This window comes from Dipodomys merriami, unplaced genomic scaffold (genome assembly GCF_024711535.1).
Source record: "Dipodomys merriami isolate MVZ:Mamm:240054 unplaced genomic scaffold, mDipMer1.0.p SCAF_1, whole genome shotgun sequence".
Taxonomy (NCBI): Eukaryota; Metazoa; Chordata; class Mammalia; order Rodentia; family Heteromyidae; genus Dipodomys; species Dipodomys merriami.
The window spans coordinates 102,327,084-102,342,065 of NW_027202270.1; the positions used below are offsets into that span (position 1 = coordinate 102,327,084).

Consider the following 14,982-nt stretch of genomic DNA (forward strand, 5'->3'; position numbering starts at 1 on the left):
TTCCCAGCCCTAGTGTGTACATTTTAGAACAAGGTAAAAGTAGTTTTTAAAAATATATTGTTCAGGGGCTGGGAATATGGCTTAATGGTAGAGTGCCTACCTAGCATGTATGAAGCCCTGGGTTTGATTCCTCAGTCCCATATAAACAGAAAAAGCCAGAAGTGGCACTGTAGCTCAAGTGGTACAGTGCCAGCCTTGAGCAAAAACAAGCTCAGGGATAGTGCCCAGGCTCTGAGTTCAAGCCCCAGGACTGGCAAAACAAAAACAAAAACAAAAAGTATTGTTCAAGCTGGACATTGGTGGCTCACACCTTTAATCCTAGCTGCTCAAGATACTGAATTCTTAGGATTGTGGTTTGAATCCAGCCCTGGCAGGGAAGTTCATGAGACTCTTATCTCCAGCAAGCTACTAAAAAAGCCAGAAGTGGAGCTGTGGCTGTGGCTCAAGTTGTAGAGCACTAGCTTTGAGCAAAAGAAGGTCAGGGATAGCACCCAGTCTTTGAGGTCAAGCCCCAGGCACAAAAAAAGAAAAAAGAAAATCTTGTTCAGAATACATGGAGGAATTCTGAAAAGTTATAAATAATGATGTTAGTATTAAATGTGCAATATCTGTTACAGTTAGAGCATTAAATAACTTTTGATTTAAGACTGAGAGCAGGTAAAGCAGTAAGCTCATGGGAGAGAGGGAAAAGGAGACAAAATTCCTGCCTCATGCAGCCTATATATCAATAACAGAATTACAGACCACAAGTAATACAAAGAAGTTAAGTGTAAGTGATTAGACAAGAGATCCCATCAAGAAATGGCACCTGGGATAGTGTTCTGAAAGGCAACATGGAGGAAACTATGCTATCAGCAGGAACAAGAACAGGCATTGTGGAAAGGGTCAGCAGCAATAGCAAGAAGATCAGTGTGTTTAAGTTCAGATGTATGTGTCTGTGGGTAGGGGGAGTTATTATGCACTTAAGGGTGTCTCTTGAGGACTCTACCTCTTCATGCAGTGGGAAGTTATTGAAATTTCAAGTAGATTCAAAATTCAGATACCAGGATTTTCAGAAACAGGTTTTTTTTTTGTTATTGTTTTTTAAATTGCAGTGAAAACAGCTTAGGTAAAGTTATTATTAGGTGTTCTTATTCCTCTCCTGAAGTGCAGGTTTTTTGTTTTTTGTTTTTTTTTGGAGGGGTCCAGTCGTGGGGCCTGAACTCTGGGCCTGGGCGCTGTCCCTCAGCTCTTCAGCTCAAGGCTAGCACTCTACCACTTGAGCCACAGTGCAAATTCCGGCTTTTTTCTTTTTGCTCATGTTGTGCTGAGGAATCAAACCCAGGGCCTCTTGCATTCAAGGGCAAGCACTCTACCACTGAGCCACCTTCCTAGCCCAAGAAGTGCAGGTTTTTATAAGGAAAAATACTTTAAAATATGCTTCTAATAATTACTTATTTAAGGAAAAGTGAGTTGGAAACACAAAAAGTATTAAAAAGAGCCACTTAATTTGGGGAGATTGTTTGTTTGTTTTGCCAGTACAAGTGTTTGAACTCAGGACTCTGTGCCTGTTTGGTTTGCTTGCTCAGTTGACAGTCTACCACTTGAGCCACACCTCCAGCCTGGCTTTTTGCTGGTTAATGAGATAGTGTTCTGTGAACTTTTCTGCTTGGATTGGTTTTGAACCTCAGTCCTATGAAGCTTAGCTTTCTGAGTAGCTAGGATTATAGACGAGCTATTGACTTGTGGCTAGATTTAGATTTAAGAGTTTAGAATAGCATTTTAAAATGTAGAATGATCTGTTTATGACATGATCTGAAAAAAGTTAACTGTGGTGTCATAGATGATAGGATTACATCACTCTAGGAACATAATGATAAAGGAGATGAACTCAAACAGCTGAACTTATTTCTTCCATGAAAAATATTTACTTCAGAATTTCCTTTAATGATATGGGATTAGAAATAAATCCTGGTTGTTTTCAGTGAAGTAGTTGCTCTTTCAAGTTTAGCAACCATGTAACTTAAAAAAACAAAAACGAAACAACTTCTGGTGAGCAAAAATTTCCCCCCAAATCTCATCATGTATTGGTAGTAGCTGTCTTCAACTTACAAATTTCTCAGTTTCACTTTTGGCAGTGTGGCTGGGATACTTCCTTGCCGCTTACAACCCTTCCTGCCTCTCTTCATTCCCACAGGTCTGTACTCTATAAGTGTTGAATGAGTTAGCTTTCTTGTCTCCAGTTTTTTCTTATTTTTAATCTCCTTAGTACTCTGTAGATGGAATATGTCTGGCTAATGTTGCTTGACTAAATTAGACTAGATTAGGATTACCAAAACAGTTGTTTTGAACAGTTAACTTTTCTGTTAATAGTACATGTGTTAGACAGTGGATGTCCAGAGCGTTTTACTTTGTGTGTGTGTGTATGTTAGGGTGGCTGTACTGGGATTTGAAGTAGGGTCTACACTTACCAAACTGTTTTACAATGACTACAATACCTCTTTATTTATTTATTTTTATTTTTTGGGTCCGGTCGTGGGGCCTGAACTCTGGGCCTGGGCGCTGTCCCTCAGCTCTTCAGCTCAAGGCTAGCGCTCTACCACTTAAGTCACAGTGCCACTTCTGGCTTTTTTTCTTTTTGTTTATGTGGTGCTGAGGAATCGAACCCAGGGCCTCAGCCATGCAAGGCAAGCACTCTACCACTGAGCTACCTTCCCAGCCCTACAATACCTCTTTATAACTCTTGTTTCTTTTATTTATATTTCCTCTGTCTGACCAGAATATTTTGTTTATTGCCTTTCTACTTCCCAATAATGCTCAAAAATCTATGCATAGAGTACATTAGCAAAGTGTAAGTATGCCCCAGGTTTCTTGAGACTGTAATTCTGCTCATCCCATTTCACACTTTTCAATTTTCTTTCATTCTCTTCTCCATTTACGTAAATCCTACCTATATTAAGAAATTCTGGTGCTGGGAAGTTGGCTCAGTGGTAGAGTGCTTGCCTTGCATGCATGAGACCCTGGGTTCAATTCCTCAGCACCACATAAGCAGAAAAAATAAAAAAGCCGGAAGTGGCACTGTGGCTCCAGTGGTAGGGCGCTAGCCTTGAGCTGAAGAACTGAGGGGGAGTGCCCAGGCCCAGAGTTCAGCCCCACGACTGACAAATAAAAAAAAAAAAAAAAAAAAGATTCTCTTACCCAGATTTGGGTAATTTACCACCCAATTTCAGTAAAGCACTTTGTTTTTCTAATTTTTTTTTATTTCTTTCAGTTTTTATAGAAATAATTATTAACAATTGACCATTAACCTTTATTGCTAGTAATTCTACTAATTGCCAGAATTCTACAGAGAACAGAACCAATACTCTGTGTGTGTGTTGTGTGTGTGCCTGTGTGTGTGTGTATACAGATATAATAGTTAAGTATTTATTGCAAGAAATTGGCTCAGGCAAGTTTTGGAGTCTGGCAGCTCCAGAGATGACAGGATGAGTTAACAAGCAGGAGAGCCAGTGGTGTTCATTCCAAAGCTAGCAGTCTTGAGATCCAAAAGAGCCAGTGTTTTAATTAGAAGGCAGGAAAAAAAAAAAACAAACTTGCTTCTGTTTGTAATTAAACGTGAGGAATTTTCTCTCACATGGATTTTGCACTTCATTCTTGGGCTATAAATAAATGTATTGTGGAAAGAGAGTACTAGTTGTATTTACTTATTTCCTGTGAGTTCTTTCATACTTAACATGTAATATTATATCTATTCTTTTAGAACACTATTATGCTTTGGAGCTAGAGGGGATCTTTGAAGTTACTTTGTTTTAGAGTTCGGAGAGTTGGGCAACAGCTTTAAAATAAGAAAAGTAATAATAACTTCTCTTGGATGGTCGGAAGAATAAAAGGGAATTATATATATGTATATACTATAATAACTTTGCACAGTGCCTCATATAGTTAATGGCTCAACGGTTGTTTTGTACTAGAAAAGTTAAGTGATTTATTCATTAAACATTGTCTTTTGCTTAGGAGCAAGGATCCAAATAGCATAATTCCCTTCTTTTTTTTTTTTTTTTGTTGTTGTTGTGGGGCTTGAACTCTGGGTCTAGGTGCTGTCCCTGAGCTCTTCAGCTCAAAGCAAATGCTCTACCACTTGAGCCACAGCAGCACTTCTGGTTTTCTGGTGGTTAATTGAAGATAAGAGTCTCATGGACTTTCCTGCCTTGGCTAGCTTTGAACTGGGTCCTCAGATCTCAGCCTCCTGAGTAGCTAGGATTACAGGCATCAGCCATCAGCGCCTGGCTAGTAGCATAATTCTATAATGTGGAATATTAGTATTCCTGGGGCTTTCACCTTTTTTTTTTTTTTTTGTCTGTCATGCGGCTTGAACTCTGGGTCTGGTCACTATCCCTGAGCTCTTTAGCTCAAGGCGAGCTCTTACCACTTGATCCACAGCACCACTTCCAGTTTTCTGGTGGTTAACTAGAGATAAGAGTCTCATGGACTTTCCTGCCCTGGCTGGCTTTGAACCACGATCCACAGATCTCAGCCTCCTGAGTAGCTAGGCTTATAGGCCTGAGCCACTGACACCAGCTTCACCTCTTTCTTTATTCCTTTATTGTCTTTCTCTGTTCTTCCATCCCTCCCTCCTGTCCTTTCTTTTTCCTCCTTTCTTTCTTTGGTAATACTCAGTGTTGAATTCAGTGCCTCATACTTGTGAGTTAGGCCCTCTACCACTTGAGCCAGCTCTTTTTGCTTTACTTTGTTTTATTCAGGCATGGCATACAATTTCCTATTCATGCTTCCCATGCAAATTGACACGCCAGAGTCACTAGGCCCAGCTATTGATGAAGATAGGGGTCTCACAAACTTTTTGCCTGGCCTGGCCTCAGGTTTTTTGTATCTCTCCTTTACAAAAGTGTAAACCAAGGATCTCAGCTCTTTCTCTTTTCATTTAAAAATGTACATAAGGGCTGGGGCATAACGTAAGTGGTAGAATGCTACATAGGAAGCATTCTGCTTTCAAAAAAAAAAAATATATATATATATATTTTTGTCGGTCGTGGGGCTTGAACTCTGGGCCTGGGCACTGTCCCTCAGCTCTTCAGCTCAAGGCGAGCGCTCTACCACTTGAGCTACAGCGCCACTTCCGGTTTTCTGGTGGTTTTATTGGAGATAGGAGTCTCACGGTCTCTCCTGCCCGGGCTGGCTTTGAACCATGATCCTCAGATCTCAGCCTCCTGAGTAGCTAGGATTACAGGCGTGAGCCACCAGCGCCCGGCTGCTTTCAAAATATTAATACTGTCAAAAGAAGTACATATGATTTATCATTCAGTCATTTATATTCACAACTATTTTGTCAAAGTAATTAATTTGAGGTTACATTATTATTTCCTCAAAAGATATTACTTGACATTTAAAATTTACATGTTCAGGGATGGGAAGGTGGCTCAGTGGTAGAGCGCTTGCCTTGCATGCCTGAGGCCCTGGGTTCGATTCCTCAGCATCACAAAAGCAAAAAGAAAAAAAGCTGGAAATGGCGCTGTGGCTTAAGTGGTAGAGCGGTAGCCTTGAGCTGAAGAGCTGAGGGACAGTGCCCAGGCCCAGAGCTCAGGCCCCACGACTGGACCCAAAATAAATAAATAAATAAATAAATAAATAAATAAATAAATAAATAAAATTTACAGGTTCATAGAAAAGATTCTCTTCTCAAAGTCAGGCATCATAGCCAGTTAGTTTTATTTTTGGGCATGAGTATCTTAAGGCTGTAGATTGAGGCTGTAGAAGCTGAGATTATAGTGTTTTTTATTTGTTTGTTTGTTTGTTTGTCGGTCGTGGGGCTTGAACTTTGGGCCTGAGTGCTGTCCCTCAGCTCTTCAGCTCAAGGCGGGCGCTCTACCACTTGAGCTACAGCACCACTTCCGGTTTTCTGGTGGTTTATTGGAGATAGGAGTCTCACGGTCTCTCCTGCCCGGGCTGGCTTTGAACCTCGATCCTCAGATCTCAGCCTCCTGAGTAGCTAGGATTATAGGCGTGAGCCACCAGCGCCCGGCGATTATAGTGTTTAACACTAGAATACTTTCATTTGCACCTTTTAAACCTTTTTTAAAATCTGCCATGAGAAATGAGTGTTTCCAAATGTTTTCATTCAATGTTTTTTTCCTTGTAGAGTTCTTATAAGTATACCTTAAAGCCTTCAAGATGGTTCTAGCAGACCTTGGAAGAAAAATAACATCAGCCTTGCGCTCATTGAGCAATGCCACCATCATCAATGAGGAGGTATGAACATTATTATATGACATATATGTGATTAAGCATGGGGGAGCTGGATGATTAATAACCAGCCTATATTTATTTCATGTAGATTGAATATTGTGGATAAGTCTAAATCTAGTAAGAAATCCACTATCATACCATTATTTTATATTTTACCTATCTGTAGAGAATTTAGAAAAATAACAAAAGAACAAAAATAATCTTAACTGGCATGCAAAAATAGAGCATTGGAATTCTAAAACTTCATTTCATCTAAAACTTCAAAATTGCCCTTTTTGTTTCTTCTTTACTAGGTATGTGCTTATCTGATTTTTCTCTCTGGCTTTGTGTACGTGTGCGTGCGTGTGCGTGCACACGCCAGTCCTGGGCCTAGGCATTGTCCCTGAGCTTTTGTGCTCTAGTGCTCTGTCACTTGAGCCACAGTTCCATTTCAGGTTATTTATGGTTAATTAGAGATAAGAGTCTCATAGACTTTCCCACCCAGACTGGCTTTAAACCACGATGCTCAGATCTCAGTTTCCTAAGCAGGAAACTGAGCCACTATCACTTGGCTTTCTCTGACTTCCCTTTAGCATTCCTCATGAAAAACTAGCTCTTTTATCTTCGTAATTTTGATTCATTTTCTCACAAATCTTGTGGGAAAATGCTTCAGGTTTTTTGTTGTTGTTGTTTTGTTTTGTTTTTTTGTTTCAGGTAAGATCTTGAGTTTTTGCTCATGGCTGGCCTTGCTGGAAATCTTTCTGCCAATAGAATTTCAAGTAGTGTGGATTACAGGCATGAACCACCACACCTGGCTTATTTGTTGTGATAGGGTCTGACTTTTTTTTGTCTGGGCCTGCCTCAAATTGTGATCATCCCAATCTCCACCTTCTGAATATCTGGAATTATAAGTGTGTACACCATACCTGGCATTCAAGTACTTTCTGACCTTGCGTTTTGAAAACAATTCTATAGAATTTTTTTGGGGGGGGAGGGGCCAGTCCTGGGGCTTGAACTTAGGGCTTGGGCACTGTCCCTGAGCTTCTTTTTGTTTAAGGCTAGCACTCTACCACTTGAGCCACAGTGCCACTTCTGGCTTTTTCTGTGTATGTGGTACTGCGGAATCAAACCCAAGGTTTCATGCATGCTAGGCAAGCACTCTACCATAAGCTACATCCTCAGCCCAATTCTTTAGAATTTTATATCAACACTTTTAACAAACTAATGGAATTAAATCATTTTGAGATCATCTTAGAAATAACTTAGTCCAACCTCTCATTTAACAGAAATAAGAAGCTACTTTCACATGTTTATTTACTGTTTGACCTAAGAGTAGAATTCTTTTTCCTAATTTCTAATCAAGAGTTTTTCTAATAATTCTTTTTATTCCCTCAGCAAAGCCAATTTCTGCAGATGGATGCACTGTTGGCAAGCAAGCAATATTAAATAATAAATCATAATACAAATTATTGTTTAGTCTTATAGTCTAGAATAACAAAACAACAGTCTTCCAGCAAGTATTCCTTGTTGTATAGCCCTTACTCTTTCATTTCTAGGAAAAAAGGTCCAATGGTGACCTATGGGCTTTAATCCAGCATTCAGAAAACTGAGATAGAAGGATAGTGAGTTTGAGGCCAGCTTGGGTTACATAGTGAGACCACTTCACACACAAACACACACAAAAAAGGAAATTTGAAAAGTGCTTTGTGGAAAGTAGAGGAATAGCTGTTGTTGTTATTGTATTTTTGTGGGTTGTGCTCCTTGAACTCAGGGCCTGGGCATTGTCCCTCAGCTCTTTTGCTCATGACTAGTGCTCTACCACTTTGAGCCATAGCACCACTTCCAGTTTTCTGGTGGTAAGTCCTCCTTTGTTCTCACTGTGCAAATGCTTAGAGTGCTGTTTAATTAATCATCCAAGTGAACTTATTTGTAGTTTACTATCCAATGGATTAACTTGTAGATATCTAGAAACATTCTAGCTATTACAAATAAGGGAAACCATGCAGCCTATGTTTCTTTGGGTCTGGCTTACTTAGATCAATATAATTTTTTCCAAGCTTTTCTATTTCTTCATGAATGGGGCGATGTCATTCTTTCTGACGGAAGCATAGAATTCCATTGTGTATATATACCACATTTTCTTGATCCATTCATCCACTAGGGGCATCTGGGTTGGTTCCATGTCTTAGCTATGGTAAATAATGCTGCAATAAACATAGTGTGCTGGTAGCTTTAGTATATACCCTTGTTTGTGATTGTTTGGGTAAATGCCCAAAAGTGGGATTGCTGGGTGATAAGGGAGCTATCATTTTTTTTTTTTGGCCAGTCCTGGGGCTTGAATTTAGGGCCTGGGCACTGTCCCTGAGCTTCTTTTTGCTCAAGGCTAGCACTTTACCACTTGAGCCACAGTGCCAATTCTGGCTTTTTCTGTTTATATAGTACTGAGGAATAAAACCCAGGGCTCTACCACTAAGCCACATTCCCAACCCTATGTTTAGTCTTTTGGGGAACCTCTGTACTGCTTTCCAGAGTGGTTGAACAAGCTTACATTCTCACCAACAGTATACTAGTGTTCCCTGATGGCACATCCCCACCAGCATCTGTTACTGTTAGTTTTCTTGATAGTGGCCATTCTAACAGGAGTGAGGTAGAATCTCAGTGTTGTTTTGATTTGCATTTCTTTTATGATTAGAGATGTTGGATATTTCTTCATGTGTCTATCTGTCATTCTTCTTCTGAGAAGTCTCTCCTTAAGTCTTTAGCCCACTTGTTAATAAGGTTGTTGTTTCTTTGAGGGTTTGTTTTGGGGGGTTAATTTTTTGAACCCTAAGTACATTTTAGATGTGAGGCTCTTCTGATACAAAACTCTGGTAAAGATCTCCCATTCTGTAGGCTTTCTATTTATCTTGCTAGCTATGTCCTTTGCCATGCAGAAACTCTTCAGTATGATACAATCCCATTTATTCATTCTTTCTTTGATTTGTTGTGATTCTGGATCTTAGGAAGTTTCAACCTGTGCCAAGGAGCCTTAGTGTTTCTCTATCCTTTCCTATACTATTTTCAGGGTATCTGGTCTTACATTGAGGTCTTAGATCATTTGGAATTGATTCCGGTGCAGGGTGATATGTAAGAATCTAACTTCAGTTTTCTGAATATGGATAGCCAACTCTGCCAGCACCAATTGTTGAAGAGATTCTATTTCTTCCATCCTATTATCAAAGATTAGGCGGGTGTAGGCTAGTGGATTCATTTCTGGGTCTTTGATTCTATTCCATTGGTCCTCTAGATCCACTGAGGGGCATCTTGTGCCAGTACCAAGCTGTTTTTATTACTATGGCTTTGTAATAAAGTTTGAAATTTGGTATTCATATTCCTCCAGCACTGTTCTTCCTGCTGAGGATGTTTTGGCTATTCCAGGTCTTCTCTTGTTTCTTATGAATTTTTGGATTGCTTTTTCTATATCATTGAAGAATGTTGTTGGGATTTTGATGGGTTTTTGCACTGAATTTGTAGATAGCTTTGGGCAGTGTTGTCATTTTCATGATGTTAATCATCCCATTCTAGGAGCATAGGAGGTTTTTCTAGTTCCTTAAATCTTCCTTTTTCAGTTTTCATCATGGAGGTCCTTCACATCTTTGGCTAATTTCTAGATTTTTTTTGTGGGTTTTTTTGGCTATTACAAAAGGAGTTGCTTTCCTGGTTTCAGCCTTGCTCTTCTCATTGCTGCCATATAGAAAAGCTACTGATTTTTTTTGTATGTTTGTTAATTTTATACCTTGCTACTTTGTCAAAGTTTCAGATTAGCTCAACTAACTTGGGAAAGGAATCTATAGAGTTCTTTAAATACAGGATCAGATCATCTGCAAAGAGGGATTATTTTTATTTTTCTTTCCCTATTTAGGTCCCTATTTATGTTTGTCTTTTGCCTTATTGCTCTAGCTAGGAAATTCCAATACTGTATTGAAGAGAAGTGAAGAGAGAGGACATCCTTGTCTTGTTCCTGATTTTAGAGGAAATGGTTTTAACTTACAACCATTAAGTATAATGTTGGCTATGGTTTGTCATATACAACCTTTATTTTACTGAGAAATATTCCATGGATTCCTAGCTCCTCCAGAGCTTTTATCATAAAGTGGTGTTAGAGGGGCTGGGAAGGTGGCTCAGTGGTAGAGCGCTTGCCTTGCATGCTCGAGGCTCTGGGTTCGATTCCTCAGCACCACGTAAGCAAAAAGAAAAAAATCCGGAAGTGGCGCTGTGGCTCCAGTGGTAGAGCGCTAGCCTTGAGCTGAAGAGCTGAGGGACAGCGCCCAGACCCAGAGTTCAGGCCCCATGACCGGACCAAAAAAATAAAATAAAATAAAAGTGGTGTTAGAGCTTGTTAAATGCTTTTTCTACATCTATTGAGATGATCATGTGTTTCTTGTTCTTGCTTCTGTTGATGTGTTGAATTACATTAATTGACTTGCATATATTAAACCAGCTTTGCATCCCTAGAACAAATCCCATTTGATCATAGTGAGTGATTTTTTTGGTTAGTTGTTGAAGTTGGTTGGCCAGTATTTTATTAAGAAGTTTTTTGGGTATTTTTGGCATGGGACTTGGACTCTGGGCCTGGGCACTGTCCCTGAGCTCTTCAGCTCAAGGCAAGTACTCTACCTCTTGAGCCACAGTACCACTTCTGGTTTTCTGGTGGTTAATTGGAGATAAGAGTCTCACAGACTTTCCTGCCCAGGCTAGCTTTGAACCACAATCCTCAGATCTCAGCCTCCTGAGTAGCTAGGATTACAGAAGTGAGCCACCATCACCTGGCTTATTGAGATGTTTTACATCTATGTTCATCAAAGAAATGGGTCTACAGTTCTCTTATCTTTTAGGAATCCCATATGGTTTTTGGATGAGGGTTAAGTGATCTTTCCAGCTGGGAAGGTGGCTCAGTGGTAGAGTGCTTGTCTTGCATGCATGAGGCCCTGGGTTCCATTCCTCAGCACCACATAAGCAGAAAAAGTTAGAAGGGGCGCTGTGGCTCAAGTGGTAAAATGCTAGCCTTGAGCTGAATTGCTGAGGGATAGCGCCCAGGCCCAGAGATGAAGCCCCACAACTGGCAAAAAAAAGAAAGTGATCTTTCACTTTCAAATTTCATTGAAGAGTTTGAAGAGTATTGGAGTGAGTTCTCCTTTGAAGGCCTTTTAGAATTTGGTTGTGAATCCATCTGGTTCTGGGCTTTTCTTGGGTGGGAAGTCTTTTATTGCCATTTCTATTTCATTACTTTAGTTGGTTAAAATTTTCTTGATTTAGTTTGGGTTTATTAGTACTTGCTTGGAATTCTACCTTTTCTTCCCTATTTTCAAATTTGTTAACATAAATGGTTGCAAAGTATTCCCTTATAATGTTCTGGGTCTTGCTGTTTCTGTTATGATATCCCCATTCTTGTCTCTATAATTTTATTTTTTATTTTTTATTTTTTTTTGATCTGGTCATGGGGCCTGAACTCTGGGCCTGGGCGCTGTCCCTCAGCTCTTCAGCTCAAGGCTAGCACTCTACCACTTGATCCACAGCACCACTTCCTGCTTTTTTTTTTTTTTCCTGCTTATGTGGTGCTGAGGAATTGAACCCAGGGCCTCATGCATGCAAGGCAAGCGTTCTACCACTGAGCCAACTTCCCAGCCCTATAATTTTATTTATTTGAGTGTATTTTCTTCTTTTTTCTTTTGGTCAGATTTGCTAAGCGTCTGTCAAATTTTTTTTTTCAAAGAACCAACTCTGTTTTGCTGATTTTATGTTTTTTGGGATTTTTTTTGCCTCTAAGTCTTTTATTTCTAATTTAATTTTTATTAGTTTTTCTGTCTGCTGGTTTGTATTTGGCTTGTTCTCTATTCAGGGAGGTTAAGGTGCATCATTAAATTGTTGATTTGATATTTCCTCAATTTGATGTAGGTACTCAGAGCTATGAATTTTCCTCTGAGTACTGCCTTCACTGTGCCCCAGAGGAGCTGATATTTTGTGTGTTGGTTTTTTTATCTCCACTTAAATACCAAAAAGCCAGAACTAATGGTTTAAGTAGGAGGGCATTTGGCTTGAGCTGACCTGAGTTCTAGCCCTAGGACTGGCATTAAAAAACCTCAGATCTCAGTCTTCTATAGCTAGGAGTAGCTAGAATTACAGGCATGAGTCATCAGTGCCCAACTAATTTCATCAATTTTTTAGAGTATCTGTAGGGCATGTGAAGTGAGTTGATGGACAGAATTTGTGCAAGAAGTATTTGAGGGCCTGTATTTTGTACATTTTGCTGGTACAAGGAATGACCAGTGATCAAAATATACTAAAATTCTTCCCCTTGTGGAGGTTACATTTTATTGTATAAGTGCAAACACTCACAAACACTCATACATACACACACAGTATGTGTGATGATAGTGAATTATTAGTGGAAGAAAGTCTTTTTTCTAACTTTATTCCTGAACAGAAATGATTCAGATGGGTAAATTTTCTTTTGTCATATTTTCCTCCAGGGTAGCCCAAATAGGAAAAGTAGATACTGTGAATATATACATCAGAGTTCTTCTGTGACACAGAAAACACCAATGGCAATATTGATTATGTTAGTAATTTCCTTTGTCTTGGGTATTATTTTTATTGTTACTACTTTAAATAGCAGTGAAATTGGCTGGTAAAACTACATGGGATGACATATAATGGGTATTCCTCTGCAAAGCTAACAAAAGAACTTTCCCTTTCCCCGGCAGTGTGCTCTTATTTTTTATTAAGCTTTGGTAGTCTATATACCTCATCAGACATTGGATTTTTTTGTTTTGGGGTTTTTTTTTGGTGTTGGTCCTGAGGCTTAGATCCAGGACCTGGGTGCTATTCCTGAGCTTTTTTGTTCAAGGGTAGTTTTCTACCACTTGAAATACAGCTTCTACTTTTGGCTTTTTGTTGGAGATAGTTGGATATAATTGGAGATAAGTCTCCAATTGGAGTTAATTGGAGATAAGTCTCAGGGACTTTCCTGCCTGGCTGACTTTGAACCATGATCCTCAGATCTCAGTCTGCTAAATGCTAAAATTATACGCATATGAACCACAGTGACCAGCCAGTCATTGTTTTCATATAATTGAAATGAAACACTAAACATACTAAATTTATGTTATTTATTTTCAGGTACTAAATGCTATGCTAAAAGAAGTATGCACAGCATTACTGGAAGCAGATGTTAATATTAAACTAGTGAAGCAACTACGAGAAAATGTGAAGTAAGTTAATGGGTACAAAACCAGGACAACTATGTTTATTTTATTGGAATGAGAAACCAATTAGCAAGGTTTGCTTAATCATGAAAGATTTCTATTATATAGTACTGGAGCATCTAGAATTCAGGTTAGAAAACTGATTCAGGGGCTAGGAAGGTGGCTCAGTGGTAGAGTGCTTGCCTTGCATGCATGAGGCCCTGGGTTCGATTCCTCAGCACCACATAAGCAGAAAAAAAAAGCTGGAACTGGCACTGTGGCTCAAGTGGTAAAGTGCTAACCTTGAGCTGAAGAGCTGAGGGACAGTGCCCAGGCCCAGAGTTCAGGCCCACAACAGGACCCAAAAAAAAAAAAAAAAACTAGTCCAAAGGATAAACTGCATGTAGCTTTCATTTAATTACAGATTTTTAAAATACTTTTTCATATACTGTACTAAATATTATTACATTTTAGTGTAAAAGTATTTTATGCTGGTACCATGGCTTGAACTCAGGGATGCAAACCCTCTTGGCTTTCTTGGTTGGTGTTGTACTACTTGAGCCATACCTCTATCTTATTAAAAAAAAAACCAAAACAAAAACATTTCAGTAACTCATAGTTTTGGGTTTTTTTGTTTGTTTGTTTTTTGTTTTTGGGTCCGGTTGTGGGGCCTGAACTCTGAGCCTGGCGCTGTCCCTCAGCTCTTCAGCTCAAGGGTAGCGCTATACCACTTGAGCCACAGTGCCACTTCCGGCTTTTTTTTTTGCTTATGTGGTGCTGAGGTATCGAACCCAGGGCTTCATGCATGCAAGGCAAGCGCTCTATCCTGAGCCACCTTCCCAGTCCCACTAACTCATAGTTTTGAATAGAATAGTGGTGTGATTTATTGTTGGAGAATTATATTCTCTTTTGTTTTCCTTTTTGGTTTCTCATCCATGTTTGAATGATGTGTGTGGCCTTTGTAATTGCATTCACTGGGGCGGGGCACCAGCTGGGATAGAGTCACTGCATTAACTGCTTGAATCCCAATTGTGTCTTACCCAAGATAGCCCTCTGTGTGTATTTTTAGTCTGGAAATAAGTGTGTCATCATTTAAACATAACACTAAACAAGTCCTTTTTCTCTCATAAAGATGTGTAAAATAAACTGTAAGAAAAATAAAATGAGTACAGTCATGTAAGGACAAATTAATATTTATATTTTCAACTGAAAGTTTTGAAAAAGTAAGCATTTTTGCACCTAATAATTTATGGTACAGTTCAGTAATTACATGGATGTTAATTGGAAGACTATTAATAGGACTGATTAGTCTTAACTTATTCTCTTTTTCCTGTCCTAAACATCACCACCATGATGAATAGGTCTGCTATTGATCTTGAAGAGATGGCATCTGGTCTTAATAAAAGAAAAATGATTCAGCATGCTGTATTTAAAGAACTTGTGAAGGTAAAAGTATATCACCATTGTGCATTGTGCTATGGTTTTATAGTACTCTGTGAGCAAAAGTACACTAGAATTATTAAATACTATTTCAGAATCT

General features: G+C 39.2%; 1 protein-coding gene across 5 annotated transcripts in view; it reads left to right on the forward strand.

Moving 5' to 3' along the window:
- LOC138830169 (signal recognition particle subunit SRP54) overlaps nucleotides 1-14,982 on the forward strand; it is a 100,970-nt gene that overhangs the window by 9,183 nt on the left and 76,805 nt on the right. For 3 of the 5 annotated variants that reach the window (XM_070026652.1, XM_070026618.1, XM_070026609.1), the window contains 3 exons: nucleotides 6,134-6,243; nucleotides 13,378-13,469; nucleotides 14,804-14,888. In XM_070026652.1, coding sequence (XP_069882753.1) covers nucleotides 6,166-6,243; nucleotides 13,378-13,469; nucleotides 14,804-14,888 — 255 coding nt within the window. In that variant the 5' untranslated portion in view covers nucleotides 6,134-6,165. Of the gene's footprint in view, nucleotides 1-2,007; nucleotides 2,032-2,085; nucleotides 2,177-6,133; nucleotides 6,244-13,377; nucleotides 13,470-14,803; nucleotides 14,889-14,982 lie in introns of those variants that run through there. The other 2 variants (XM_070026636.1, XM_070026629.1) reach the window with 2 other exon arrangements.